Below are 14,505 nucleotides of genomic sequence, written 5' to 3'. Positions count from 1 at the left end.
ATTTACAGGTGATAGAAGCTTGTGTACATTTGCACAGTGACTCACAAAAGAACCCGAGCTGCTAAGACACAGGCGGACTGTTTTTATTCTTATATGCACCAGTCATTGAGGGCCACCACAAGCGTTAAACCGCCGACGTACCTTGGTACATAAGTTCAGTCCAAACAATGCTTATAAAATGTGAAAAACAAGAAAAAAGAAAAAAAAGAAAGTAACTCATGCAAAACGTCGACTCTTTAAGCAGCCAGGGTCGTAAACATTATACTTAGCGAAGACGAAACTTCATCAAATGGTGGACTGGCGGTCGTCAGTCCAGCACAGCTGAGGCCGAACTTCACATCACTAATGTGCTGACTGACATTTGGCTCTACTGTCAAACGAGGGGGTTGACAGGACTCAAATCGTCCTCGGGAACTGCAGCTATGTGTTCCATGTGGCTCAGGCTACATGCTAATCTCGGCTAACTGCAGTGCTGCAGAAGTTGCTGGCGCCATTTCTCATTTCTCAAATTGGATGAATGTCTCTCGGCATTTTTTTGTTTTGTTTTAATTTGTGAAGCATTTTTTGACATTTTTTGTGCGTGAAAAGTGCTATATAAATAAAGTTTGAATATCATTTTGAAATGAATTAAGTTCCCCTGAAATGAAACACCCATGCAAAGGCACCAGTTTTGTTGTTGTTGTTTTTTACTTTAAAGAAATTGTGCATTACTCTGTTTGTTCTAGTCCAGGGCTGACACATAATGATACCCAACATACGTGAGATTAAAAATATTGGAGCAACAATAGGAAAGAACACTTGTTTCTTTCTTTTTTTTCATTTTGATGGAGAAAATCAGAATATAATTTGTCTGTACAGCTGATTGGCAAAGGAGGCTTGAGGAAATGTTAGGAACAAAGTTTAGGTTTTACAAGCACATATTTGTCATATTTATCATTGTTATACTTGTTTTTTTTTTTTTTTGTAAATCAAATTCAACCAAAACAAGATCATGCTCAGTGAAGTTAGCTATTAAAGTCACAAGCTTTTTCTTTGACAAATACTACTTTCTACAGTTAGACAACAAAATTAGCTTAGCACGGGGCAGGGGTTGGGGAGGGGTGGGGGTCAAGGGTACTTCCAGCTGTTATGACTGTGTTATGACTGTGTTATGCACTCTCTCAGAGTGCATCTCGCTAAATCAGAACCATTATATAGAAAATCGGCCCTTTCGCGATGATACTATGGAAGAGTTTGATTGGAAGGGTGAGGGGACTCTGCTGAAGCAACCATGTCGCTCCTCAGCGTACTCAAGTGCACTTGTGCACTCCCTCCTTCACAATGTCCTTCCCCTTCCTATCTCATCCTGAGCTGAATAAATAATATGTGTTTTATTCTCTGCCTGAAGGGCAAAAACCGCAGAGTTTGAGCAGAAGCAGAAGAAGAAGAAGAAGAAGGAGAAGAAGAAGAAGAAGAAGAAGAAGAAGAAGAAGAAGAAGAAGAAGAAGAAGAAGAAGACGAAGCTGCACAGCAGACAGCTGAGCCCAGTGCAGTTGGTCTCTTTTGTCAACCGAGGGCCATGGGAACCAAGGAGCTTATGAGGCAGCAATTTTGCCTTAATGACTTCATCATGCTAAATTTTGCTTGGAAAATAGCTGCGTCGCCGCAATTTGGTATTTCTGGGATTTCAGGCTCGCGGGTGGCTTCGGCGTTGGCGGCAGGGGCAGAAAGTCAGTCGATAAATTGTAGCAGTTTTTCTTGTTTTAATGGTGTTTTGAATGGTTTACACCCTGTTTTTTGGGCCGACGCGTCTGCGTGTTAATGATGAGCACATAAATCCCACACGGCTCCGTCGCGCTGTGAGGCCAAGCTGCATTTCTTTTTTCTTTCTGGCTAGCGCGGCCCTGACATAGCATTGCGAACGGCACTTTAGACTTCCCAAAGCTGTGTGTTTCTGAACAGGGGCGCAAACTGGAGGAATAAATACAGCAACAGTTCTGGTTTCTGGGGAGTACATTGACAGACTACAGCGATAAATGGCACAGTCGGAAAACACTGGGAAACAGGAATACAGAATTTTGAATCATTTGACACCGTTCAGTCCCTTTTAGCAGTTTCTCTGCAAGTTTTCCAAGTCACTTCAATGTATTTTTCCTAAATGATCCCCATTTTCTAAACAGCAGTTGTTTCCCCTTTCACTTTGGCGTCATTTAGCATCATCTAACTGATGCACTGCATCACTCACCACTATTTTGGATTTGAGGCGACTGTCACTGGACAGTAATTGTACAGACAGACAGACAGACAGACAGACAGACAGACAGACAGACAGACAGGTTGAATGCTGGCCATCTTCCTCTCTTCCTCTCTTCCTCCTCCTCCTCCGGCCTGTCCTCTTCTCTCTCTCACACCAGTGTTAAAAACAATGATTGGGTGCACGGTGAGAAAACAGGAGGGGGTGGAGGGGGTGGAGGGGTGGACGGATGGAAGGGCCATGGAATGAAAATCATGCGTGCGGACAGCAAATAAATAAATGAATAAATAACTGAAACGGCTATTTGCCGAGAGGGGAGCTTCTTTTGATTTTAGGCATAACCTGCAGAGGACACATAGGAAATAAAATGCAGAAGAGAAGGAGTTGTTGAGTCTCTGTCGGTGACACAAGTTTCGTTGTGTTCTCAGTAGCTGCTGCCACCCCCGCCCCTTCCCATTGCAGGAGGGGGGGAGGGCGGAGGGTGGTGGGTGGCAGGTGGGTGAGTGATTGAATGAGGCATGCAGCAGGAAGTGCATGTGTCCACAGGACACCCCCGGCAGATGCAGCGAGGCTATTGGCAAGTGGCTAAAAGCTTTGACCAGACAGCTTCTGAGACAGCAAGCTTCCAAACAAAGCAGGTTAAGACCACATGGCGGCCGGTCACTATTTTTCAGACTTCCTTCGAGTGTCTGGTTTTGGTTTTGCTGTTTTGCTTTCTGTGTGTTGGCCTTCGCCTGTGTCCATCCGGTTTCATTGCGGCACGCCTCACCTCTGTTCTCTGAAGGACATTAGAATCTTTACTTGAGTTTTGATCAGCTATCCAGGTTTGGAGAAACGTGGATATTTAGACTATTGCTTTCTAATTAATTATGCAATACATTGTATTCATACAGGCACCAGTGAGATTTCTTTTTTCTAATCTGTGAGGCCGTCACGATTTGGTGCAGGCTTAGCGAAATGTGTTGAAATGGTTTTTACCAAGCAGAGGCCGTACATGTAGCTTAAAAAACAATCACTGTTTCTAAAAGTCAGGAAATCATGTTCACATGAACAAACGATGGCAACACCAACAATGAACAGGATCACTGGGATCACATCCAAGATAACCAAATCCAGGTTAATACTTTGCACCATAACCATCTCCTTTGCAGTCTTCCGGTGTCTGCTGAATTCCCTGCTGCATTGACTATCACCGTTACTGACTAACACCTTTCAGAGTCTTAAATGTAAGTACAGCCAAGATGGAGCCTCTTGCCTTTCTGCCTTTGGAGCCACGCTGTCCTCCCTCTCTCCCAACAATAGGTGTTGGTTCACTGTTTTGTCACCCTGATTGGTTCACACTGTCCCGTTTACATGAACATTGAAAGGGAGTGACGGGGTTAATGTATGGGCTACCCCAACACCCTGAACTGTGATGTAGCCCATTTGTGACATGACCATGACCACATGATCCCACACGCAGCTAGACCTGGAAACCTGCCAGTGCCCAAAATGAACTGATCGGCCAACTTGTGTTTCACTTTGAGTTTCTCTTCAAACTGTGACAGCGGCGCCAGCAACATCTTCAGGGAGCGACTTTCTTCATCCGCCGTGTGGCGTCATGTGCGCACACAGATAGGATACCCGTTGCATACTCTTGTCACAATGTATTTAACCCCAAAGAGGCCTTTTTTTTTTTTTTTCTTCTTTTTTTTGTTACAGAGAATTATAACGACTCCGTAATGAGTTTTCCCAGAGCGGTGATGAGTGGAAAGAACACAACAAGTCCCCTCAGTCAGCCTGATGAAACCCAAAGAGTGGCGGACACACACACACACACACACACACACACAAACACACACACACACACACACACACACACACACACACACACACGCGCGCAGGAGCAACTGCGGGCCCTGTGTGAGTGTCGGTGTGTGTGCGTGCGCGTGCGCTGGTACGTGTGCTTCATTAGCGCTCACTTTTGCGTTGTGTGTTTCTTGTGCGCGAGTGTAATGGGTACCGTGTGCTTGCCGAGGTCTTGTTTGCCCATCTTAAGTCAATTAAAAGGAAATAAAGCAGCTCTGACCGGTCTGTGAACCAGCTCCCTCAGCTGAGAGCATGTCTGCACGACACACACACACGAACACACTCACAAGCGCAGCAGCTAGTGCAAGGAGGCCGATAATGCTCCACAACTGGCAATCGACCCTGTGCCCCGCTGTGTGAGAAACAACGAGGCCGAGGCTCTGCAAGCGCACGTGCGTGCGTTCGGCAGCGTCTGACAGGAATTGGGAAGTGAGAGAGAGAGAGAGAGGGAGAGAGAGAGAGAGAGAGAGAGAGAAAGAGAGAAAACAAAACTGCACAACATCAGGCACATGAACGCAAACTCGCAGAGCAAAGCCAAAGAAGACGCTCGTGTCCAAATTGCAAATTGGGAGATACAAATCAAAACGTGACACAAACAAACAAAGTCATGCGTATCAATAGAGTCGGAAAAAAAGAAGAAGCAGTTTTGAAGTTTTAAAACATTTACGCAAACCCCGCAATGTGTCTTCTAAGGCGTCTAAGACACAAAGCGAAGCCGTAACGACCGGCCGACCGTAGCTTAGTGCTGCTCTACAACGATGGTAATTACAGCGCAGGGAACCTTGTTTCCCGGTACACTCAGCTCACTGGGAACACGTCGTGCTTATTCATCATCCACCATCATCTCCCGCGCTGACGGCCAGATGGTTCCGACAGATTATGGGGCGACAACACAACACGCGACATCCGACGTGCATGAAGTTATGAGAGCGGCGGCAGTGCGGCTTGCTGCCGCTGCCATCAACTGTGATGACGCTGCACACGACTTACAAAAAAAAAGAAAAGGATGTGGGTGGGGTCTCAGGTTATAGCAATGTCTGTCTCCCCTTTTGCCTCAATGGTTTATTCAATGTCCTGATGGCATATGGCAAGTAGGTTATGAACCTGAAGTGACTTTGGTCATCTTCACACCTCATAGTGAGGGAGACTCAGTTCCATCAGGGGGTTGAAACATTCAGCTGGCTGAAGGTTGCTTTCATACTGCACTCTGTACTGATCCTTTTGTAGAAACCAACATCTACTTCTTCAAACCGCGGAAGCTCGTCTTCTCCAAAAACAGCCACTTCTTCCTATTGATGTAACACGCACACTCGATTCGCTTGTCTTCACCCACAATGCCCTGCATTAGAGGAGTCCCCTTCCTGCCTTTGGCCTGCTTGAAGCAGACGGAGATCTTTGATCGTTTCTTGGGCCGTACAGAGTTCACTTCTCTGAGCGGCATCAGTATTCACACCCACCTGAAGTAACCAGTGTTGCTGAACAGGCGGGCGAGAGGGAGTTTGATTAAACAGAGCTGGTGTAAACACACCTCGAGTATCATCATGTGTATTGGCGTGTGAATACGTGAGTGAATGGGTGAATGAGAGGCCATTGGAAAGCACTTTGGGGTACCGTGAAGGTGCAGGAAAGCGCTATACAAGTGCAGCCCATTGACCATTTACTAGGGGTGTGAATCTTTCACTCACAAAACGATCCGATTCAAATCTCGATTCACAAGCTACAATCCGGTTCAGGGACGATTCATAAAAGATAGTTAATAATTTGGTACGATTCGACCCGATTCAGTTCAGCGCGATTCAATACAAATGGACAATTTAACTTTACCGATCTTTACCGATCCAGGGCTCCATCAACCGATGCACTCGGATCTCATACGTCACAGACCGATAACCGATTCAAATCGGTTTATCTTTACACCACTACCGTTTACCATCATGTCTGTCAAAAAAAAAAAAACAACAACAACAAAACAACAACAACAACAATGGGCTACAGATATTCTATGAAAAAGAGGGGAACACATTTGGAAATTGTTGGTGCTTTTGCAAGAAATTCCATTTCTAGCGCATCATAACGTGACCTGGTTAGGCCAAACCATTTTTTATAAATTTTTAATTGGAATAAAAGAGTTCTGATGGATATGTATGGAAAACAAGAGTCAACAAAGATCAGAGACTGATTCTTACCCAGTTTTCAAGTTCTCTTTCTGATCATCACCTTCTAAAGAAATTCCACGTTGCAGAACTAGAATTTTTAGATCTGAAAAAAAAAAAGTCTGTTGTTTTACACAGGGTGGCAACACTAAAGAGACCAGAAACACACTATTTACACTATTTAACACGCGGCATGATGGTCAAAACAAGGGAGAGAATCCATCTCAGTATTATGTGGCATTATTGAACCAGTTCCCTTTTAAGCAAAAGTCAACACCACATAATTGGCCCTGAGATATTCATCTGTTTATCATCCCCCCCACAGGAGGGAGAAATTTCCGTTTCTGGCTGAAAACTTCTACTTTAATATTTTTTTTTCCAAAGTGCCATTAGGCAGACATGTTTTTCGTGGGTTTTTGAATTTAATCCCCTGGAACATTCTAAATGCTGAAGGTACACGGCCATAAAAATAGATCAAATCATTATTGCTTGTCTGCTGGCTGTGAATGCGTCATATGATTCACAGCCTTGAGTGTTAGCCGTGACGTGCCCTAAAAAACAAACAAACAAACAAAAAAAAAGCCCATCTGGACAGTTGTTCTGTATGAGGTTGAACAATGCCGCACTGTCAAAATACATCCTAGGTTCAGCAGAGACGTGTCTGTGTAATATCGTCACGTGTAGTAATTCACTTAAGTGGGGAAATGTGTTTTACGGGCATACTTGAAGGAATTTCATTAGATTATTTAAAAATAGGCCAGGAATGACAAAAGCGTAATTGCTATAATTTCATCAAATCATTTGTAAAAAAAAAAAAAAAAAAAATCAATTTTCACACTACATATTTGGGGTCTTATTTTGAAATGGATGCAAGAGTCAATTTGGGCGGATATACAGAATATCAGGCTGAAAACAAGGAAGGCTGTGAACAATCTCACCATTTCTGACTAGCACTCAGTAGTAGCTGAGCTTTAAGGTGCTTTTTTTTTTCCTCAGTGGAAAAGGTGTCATTACTCAAGCACTGGCAGTTTTCTTTTTTTTTAAACTGTGATTGTCTTGCTCAGAGAAACAATTTGGATCCCTCAAAGCTGTAAGAAGACACTCTTGTATTTTGTATTTTTTTTTTGTCTTCAGGAGGCCGTGAGAGGATTTATCAGCCCTCGGCCACCTGCTGTCACCAATCTACAGACAACTTGTTTCTACACACAGCGTGACAGAGGAGACCAGTAAATCAGACCAAGACATCTTTGTTAGCCCAATTTCACCCTTCTCAGAATCCTAATCAAAGGGAGGTGGAGAGGGGGAGGTGGGTTCTGGGGGGGAGGCAACAAGTTCATGTTCTTTTGTGTGTCTCGCCGCGAGCAGCTTTGCCAGAGCCGGTTCCTAATGCATCGGCTCCATCCCATGACAATCCCGCAGTGGCTCCTGCAGAGGTGAGGGACCACTTAATCCTCTATTCCCAAACCCGGCTCGTAATAAACAGGCTACATTTAATCCGCAACGCCGAGGAGCAGGGGTTAAGTGTTTATCGCTGGGCCTTCCTAGGCCGGCGTCCCCCCCCCCACTTCCACCTCGCTCTTGCGCTCCATCCCCTTTGCAAGTGCTCCTGTAATACCGCCATTGTAAAAAAAAATCAGGGGATTTAAATGCAGAGCGACAATCTGCATCAGGTTGAAGGAAGAAAATCTGCACTGCGCCGTCAGAGCATAAACAGCAAAAACAAATGCAGGATGAAAGGAGATCGCAGAAGGCAAATTAGAAGCGGGAAGATCCTGGTTATACACGTTTTTCAGTCCAATGACTTCATCACCGACGATCAAGTCATATTTTCTAAATAAGGAACATTTCTACTATTATTATCAAGGCTAGTTTCTGCGTCTTGGTGCCCATTTTGTTGAAGAATTCCAGATTTTAGGCAGTGATAGCAACAAGCTAGCAGCACACACAGGTGCCTCAATGAAACATTAGGGATCAGCAAAATACATTTGGAAAAAAAATGACTGAAGCCAAAATAATAATTTCTTAAATGTTTAACTGGTGATTTATCACCACGGTGTATTTCTGTCTTCCTACTGCATTTATTCAACCCTGAACATTCAGAGTTTATTGCAACGTTTGATTTTCCTCACTAACGCAACCACGTACCTTACAATGCCACGGGTTTGTGTGTGTATTCGACATCTAAAGACTTGCATCTGCATCTCGAAGCCTCTCACCTCCTAAACCTTTTACGGCGCAAGTTGCCGCCATGCGTTCATCGCCGAGCTAAAATCACTGAGTTCAAAGGTTTCTGCTGAGTCACCGCCATCACCCGAGCCCTGCCTCGAGCCGTGAGTCTCCCTAGAAACACAAGACACGGAAAACCGCAAGAAGGAGACGGGCGAGCGCGCGGCGGGCTATCGGCGTCAGAGGCCGGCAGCGCGCCGGGTCCATTAGGTGGAGGCTCGGCGTCCATACGCTGGGAAAAGACACACTATGGAGCCGTTCAATCAGGCCGTATGAATAAGTGATGAGGGAGGAGCGAGGCGCTACGTCGGAAGGTTCCAAGGCACTGGTCTTCACAATCTTAATGGTACACAGTGTATCTAAAGGAGAGGAAAACCTCCTCAGCAGATGGGGATTTTAAAAAGTTAAGATTGGGGCTGTAACTGTAATTGTATTGTAGTTTTGGAATCCAGTATTTAATGGCCACACCAGGCCGCAACCACAGCGACTCTTTGTTCTCGAGGACGTGTGTTTGACCCTTGGCTCGAAGCGAACCTGCCGCACGCTGCTTAACTACGCCGTCATTGAAATTAGCACTACATTTGCACCTCATAACACCGTGCGCAGGGGTTCCTGGAAAATACCGCCTGGTGGCGAAGGCGGCTTCTATTTCAGAACAATACGCAAAAGGGGCCCCGCCGTGGAAACAGTAATTATCCGATGACTTGGGAACAAAAAGTGGCCTAAATGAATCTCCAAACGTCATCTCAGAGATGACGGGGCGCGCTTTCATATTGCGCATTGGAGAGGACGCGATTAGGAGAGCCGCCGCGGGGCAAATGAAGACGTGGGCGGAGCAAATGTATTCAGTTATTCAGCTACTTTTGTACTTTGCGAGAGTCCGAAGCTGCGGCGCTGGCACGGACGCCCGCTTTCGGTTGGGTGGGAGGCGGAGCCAAAGACAAGAGACGGCTGCCCAGAACTCCACTTGATCAGTTGCATATGCAACGTTGGCACATCGCCGTCCGCGGAGCTGTGCGTGTGTGTTTGTGTGTGTGTGTGTGTGTGTGTGTTTTGGGGTGGAGGCTGGGGGTTCTGTCTCTTCAGTGGACTATCTATCTCGCATTCCTACGTGCCACGGCACCTCAGGACATGGCCATATGCCACTGGCTTGGCCCGCTGATCAACACGGCTCCGGCCTCGCATGACAGCTCAATGCACTTGTACGCACACGCACACGCTCGCACGCACACACACACACACACACACACACACACATGCTCACACTTAGCAGTTCCGACAGATGGGTGAAAAGGTGGGCCACGTCATGTGTGAAGTGAACAGAGGGCAGGGGGGTGTTAGCAATTATGGTGAAACAGACTGCGAAGAGGCAGACATGTGTTTGTGTCTGTTGGTTGAAAAAAAAGAAAAAAGAAAGAAAGAGGATGTGGCCATGTCCAGAAACACAATCGGACTGAAACATGGCAGGCGCACAGAATGGGGAAGGATGTTAAAGAAGCAGCTGATTAGCTGTGGCTCTGTGAGCATGCGTGCTGATGTATACAACACCAGGCCTCACGGCCGCATGGAGCGGGCGGATCGACGCGCCGTGTGACCAGAGTCCACCGATGCGCCGTCTGCAGCTTCCTTTTTGTTAGCGCATGCGGAAGTTAAACAATCCCGCCTCACCGCCGTGTTTGGTCTTTAAGTTAAGATGCGGTTGCAAATCATTTCCCCCCAGCGATCAGAGAGGCCCTCTAGGTCTGCACAACGTCTGAGGAGGAGCGTTTCCTCCACATCCATCCGGTGAGGACGCGAAACAGTTCGGACTTTTCCCGTAGAAACGAAACCTGGGTGTCAAGTTCTGCAGCGAATGCTTTCCCATGGAACACGGATTGGAGGTCACCATCGCTATGGTTAGAACCGCCAGCCACCAGTGTTTTCAATCAACATGAGATCACGTCCCTTTAAGAATTCCTTATAAATGATATGAAACACATTTTCAGTTGGACACACCGCCAATGGTTATTTAGTAGTTATTTAGTGTGTTTCCTTCTAGTAGTTAATCTAATATTGGAAGCAGGGTCTGGATCTGAACATGTCCGATTAGACAGGTTCCTATTTAAATAGCATGTAGATGTCCTGGACATTCACATTATTCACACTATCATTATTCACATTATTTGACACAACATCAAATTTAACATAGATGATGTTGTGATAAAAAATATTTTGGAAGAATGCTGGTTTTGGTGCCAGCATGGACTTCGCTGTTTAAAATCTGAATTTTACCAATGCCAATCTATCAGAAAGGACGGCTGAGATTCAGTCTTTGCACCCAAACAGCTCAACCACGAATTCAAATTTAAATGCTTGATTAAATGTTAAATGTTTAACTAGTATGACGTTTATTTCATTTTTTCAATTTGTATTTAGAATTAAGCATCACTTGTAAAGCTTAATTACACATCTGCTGAACAATTCTCAACTCGTTTAATTGTGTGCAAAGACGACACTCTTTGCATTCTCCAAGACAAAATGTTAATAAAATTAAGAAAAAAAATAATTCTTCATTGCCTTCTAAGAATAAAGACTGATATCAACAACATATGTCAAACCTCACAGTGGGCACCGCGTCACCATGATTCTGGTCTCCGTTTCCTTCCTGACTTAAGTAGTGAAAACAACAACAGAGGAAAAAGGGGCTGGTGGACTTTGTGCAGATGGAAGTGTTGTGCGGTTTTGATGGTGAAAGTGGTGTTGGGAGTGATGGGACTAATCCCCTGGCCGTGTCACCGAGATAAAGACCCACGCAGGTTTAATAGCTGCGCGGGAGATTGACCTCATTACTGGCCGACGCGCTCGTGAAAATACAAAACACAAACAGCACCAAAAAAAAAAAGAAAAAAAAAGCTACGCTGCAAAAAACACCCCAAAAAGACCGTCCCAGCGCGAGCCGCGTCCCGCTGTCAATGACTTACCTGACGAGCGGAGTGTGTCTGTGTGTGTGTTTCGCTGGGTGTAATGAGCCGAGAACACCTTGATCAGAGGCAGGGACAGAGGAGCGGTGCCGCCTCCTCGCTCGCATTCATCAAGGCCGTGCGTTTGATCTCTCAGCCACATCACACATGTGCCCTCCAATCAACCACTGCTGCCTCTAAAGCCCCCTTTGGCTTGCCTGCCTGCCTAGCCACACACACACACACACACACACACACACACACACACACACACACACACACACACACACACACACACACACACACACACACACACACACACACACACACACAGAAGTGACCGTCCCACGAGAAGCCATTAGGACTTTTGATTAAATTTGAGTGCAGCTCATGTATTAAGGGCCGCGGCCGCCGCAGCTTCATTCAAGTATGTGTGATTGTGTTTCTGCGAAGGAAAAAAAGAAAGAAAGAAGTGAACGACTGCGAAGCCTTTTTAACCTTTGCAATATAGATCCTAACTAGTGCCGAGGGAGAGTGAAGCCTAAATGGGGACTCGGTAACACTTCATAACTCTGGCTTAAATGAAACAACTACAACCTTAGAGCCATTAGTGTGACACACTACACACTATTACCCCTAACCAACACGCACACGCACACGCACACACACACACACACACACACACACACACACACGCATGCACGCCCCTCAGAGTTGGCAAGGCAACCAAGGTCATTAGGTTCATTTCCATTGGCAGTGAGGAACCATTTTGGCAGCCACAGTCTGCCCGGCGACACTCAGGTTTATGGGAATACACAAATATGATTGGAGAGCTACTTTGAAATTGTGGTGCTCGGCGCAGACATTATAATTGTCAAAGGAAACGTTGTGAAAATGCGCGTTACGTTATATTTTGGTGTAACGTTAAGGAGCTCACGTCCCTGCTGACAACTGCAACCCTCGCTGGACGACACGTGAGAACCGGGCCACGTCACAGCACAGCCGCGCTGAACTGCCCCACTAATCATCACGTCTCACCCGACGCTTCAGCATACATTATGGCTGAGCGGTAGATTCCATGACACAAATGTACTCACAGATAATATAGCTGTAATCACCGGGATTATGCAGAGTGAGATGACTGAGCTTTTAATGCAGGGGGGACGGACGTCACAGCAGAAACACCTGGGCAGCGAGGGAGCCCAGGACGTCCGGGACAGTAGTGAGAGTGGTTGTGCAAATAGAGAAAGAGGAAGCGGTGCTCTGCTGTGACGCTGCTTCTGTTTGGCATGTCTGTGCGCGGAAAACAATTGTCTTTTTCCTTTTCTTGAACTGCGCCGTATGCATCAGGGAGGAAAACTCAAACAATGTCTACACACAAGTGGGTGTGGCCTCAGAGTGTTGAGTGCAAAATCAAATAATCAGCCCGACTTAAATTCCCACTGAAAATATATACTCGATTCTGGTATTTCATTATAATTATTAATTGGATTATGCATTGTGTTTAATTGTTTAATTGTACTTTTCTATTTTGCATATTGAGATGAGACTTTATGCCATACATGCCTTTTATTTCCCTTAGAGTGGTGTAGGGTGCCGGGGTCAGATATGAAAAAAACAAACCCCCGCCCCAAAAAAAAAAAAAAAAAAAGATCCATGTGGGAGCTTTTATGAGATGAGCCCTTCCTCTGAACTCTTGCTGCTGGAGCATGCAACAGTGAGAGAAATGACCTGCTTCCTGTTCAATTCATGTGGTTCGGGATCGTCCGGCAAATATAAATGAGCTAATTGTGGCTGGTTGATGCCGGGGCCCTCGTGCGAGCGGGTGCGTGTTGCGCTGGTGTGTTATTCTTCTGAGCTCACAAAGCATTTCTCGCAGTCATTAGCCGGGGTTAGATAAAGGCGAGCAAATGCAAAAAAGAGGTGGAAAAGGCAGGGTATTAATTATGGTAAATGGAGAAAGATGGCGTAACGCTTAAGTAAGCCTGAACAGCGCACATGTGAGCCAGGCACGGAACGCTCAGACCCCAGCAACTGTGCATTTTCAAAGCCACGAACCTGCTCGTTCGACAATCATTTTATCACGGTGTCCAACATCCCTCTCACGCACGCACAAAGACTCGGGACAACGATGCAGCGGCGACGGACAAATTTTCTTTTTTTGGAGATTGGACTGCTGTTCCCAGCTTAGTGCGGCCGCAGCAGATGTCCAATCATCCTAATATAACAGCAGGAACAGGACAACACGTCGGCCGAGGCCTCAGATTAAAACTATCTGCTCGCAGGAGGATAAAGCGCAGCGGCAAACACAACAAACTAATACAGGCAAGATGAGGTGAGACTTAGCAAGCGCTCTGGCGGCGCTGCGAGATGAGGTTGCGCAGCTGGCACTGGTGGTGGTGGTGGTTGGGGTGGTGGTTGGGGGATGGGGTGGGGTGGGGGGGGTTAGTACTGGCACGGGATGGCATTAGTGGGAGCACATTCCACCCCGTGCTGCTGCCCTTCGCACTGAGGTCCCAAGCAAACATGCCAGCAGGCACACACACACACACACACATATCTATATCTATATCTATATATCTATATCTATATCTATATCTATCTATATATCTATATCTATATCTATATATCTATATCTATATCTATATATATATACATATACATATACATATATGCATACATACAATTTAGGTAAATTAGCTAGGTTGGTTGCACACGGATCAACTACAGTGTTAAAAAAGATTTTTTTGACGCTTAAAACTACATTTTTCTATGGTTATTTTACTGTTGTTTGTTTTGATACACTTCCTTCTTCTTCCTCCGCTCCCTTCATTCAGGGTGCAGCCCCAGCCAATCTCCATCTCACGCTGTCCTCTGCATCCCCTTCCCTCACACCGACTCACTTCGCGCCCTCGTCTATAACAACTACCAATCTCCTCTCCCATGCATTTGCGCAACCTTTCATTCTTGCCTGACTCTCTTATCACCCGCCACACTCGACACTTCCTCCACCTCTTCTATCCTTTTTTTTTTTTTTTTTTCAAACCCTCTGTCGTTCTGGGCCGTTGATCCTAAGCACTTGTAATCTTTATTTTTACTCTGTGTT

The 14,505-nt window shown here is 45.8% G+C and overlaps 1 protein-coding gene across 9 annotated transcripts in view; it reads right to left on the bottom strand.

Moving 5' to 3' along the window:
- Nucleotides 1–14,505, bottom strand: part of bcas3 (BCAS3 microtubule associated cell migration factor) — a 294,364-nt gene that overhangs the window by 136,531 nt on the left and 143,328 nt on the right. Inside the window, exon 24 of one of the 9 annotated variants that reach the window (XM_076035856.1) lies at nucleotides 1,183–2,575. The exons of the other annotated variants lie outside the window; for them this stretch is intronic. Coding sequence (XP_075891971.1) covers nucleotides 2,565–2,575 — 11 coding nt within the window. The 3' untranslated portion in view covers nucleotides 1,183–2,564. Of the gene's footprint in view, nucleotides 1–1,182; nucleotides 2,576–14,505 lie in introns of those variants that run through there. 9 annotated transcript variants of the gene reach the window in all.

This window comes from Nelusetta ayraudi, unplaced genomic scaffold, assembly GCF_046127955.1.
Source record: "Nelusetta ayraudi isolate G7.1 ecotype Tasmania unplaced genomic scaffold, CSIRO-AGI_Nayr_v1 ptg000048l, whole genome shotgun sequence".
Lineage (NCBI taxonomy): Eukaryota > Metazoa > Chordata > Actinopteri > Tetraodontiformes > Monacanthidae > Nelusetta > Nelusetta ayraudi.
Note: the sequence above shows the minus strand (reverse complement) of the source record. Positions and strands in the feature narration are given on the sequence as shown.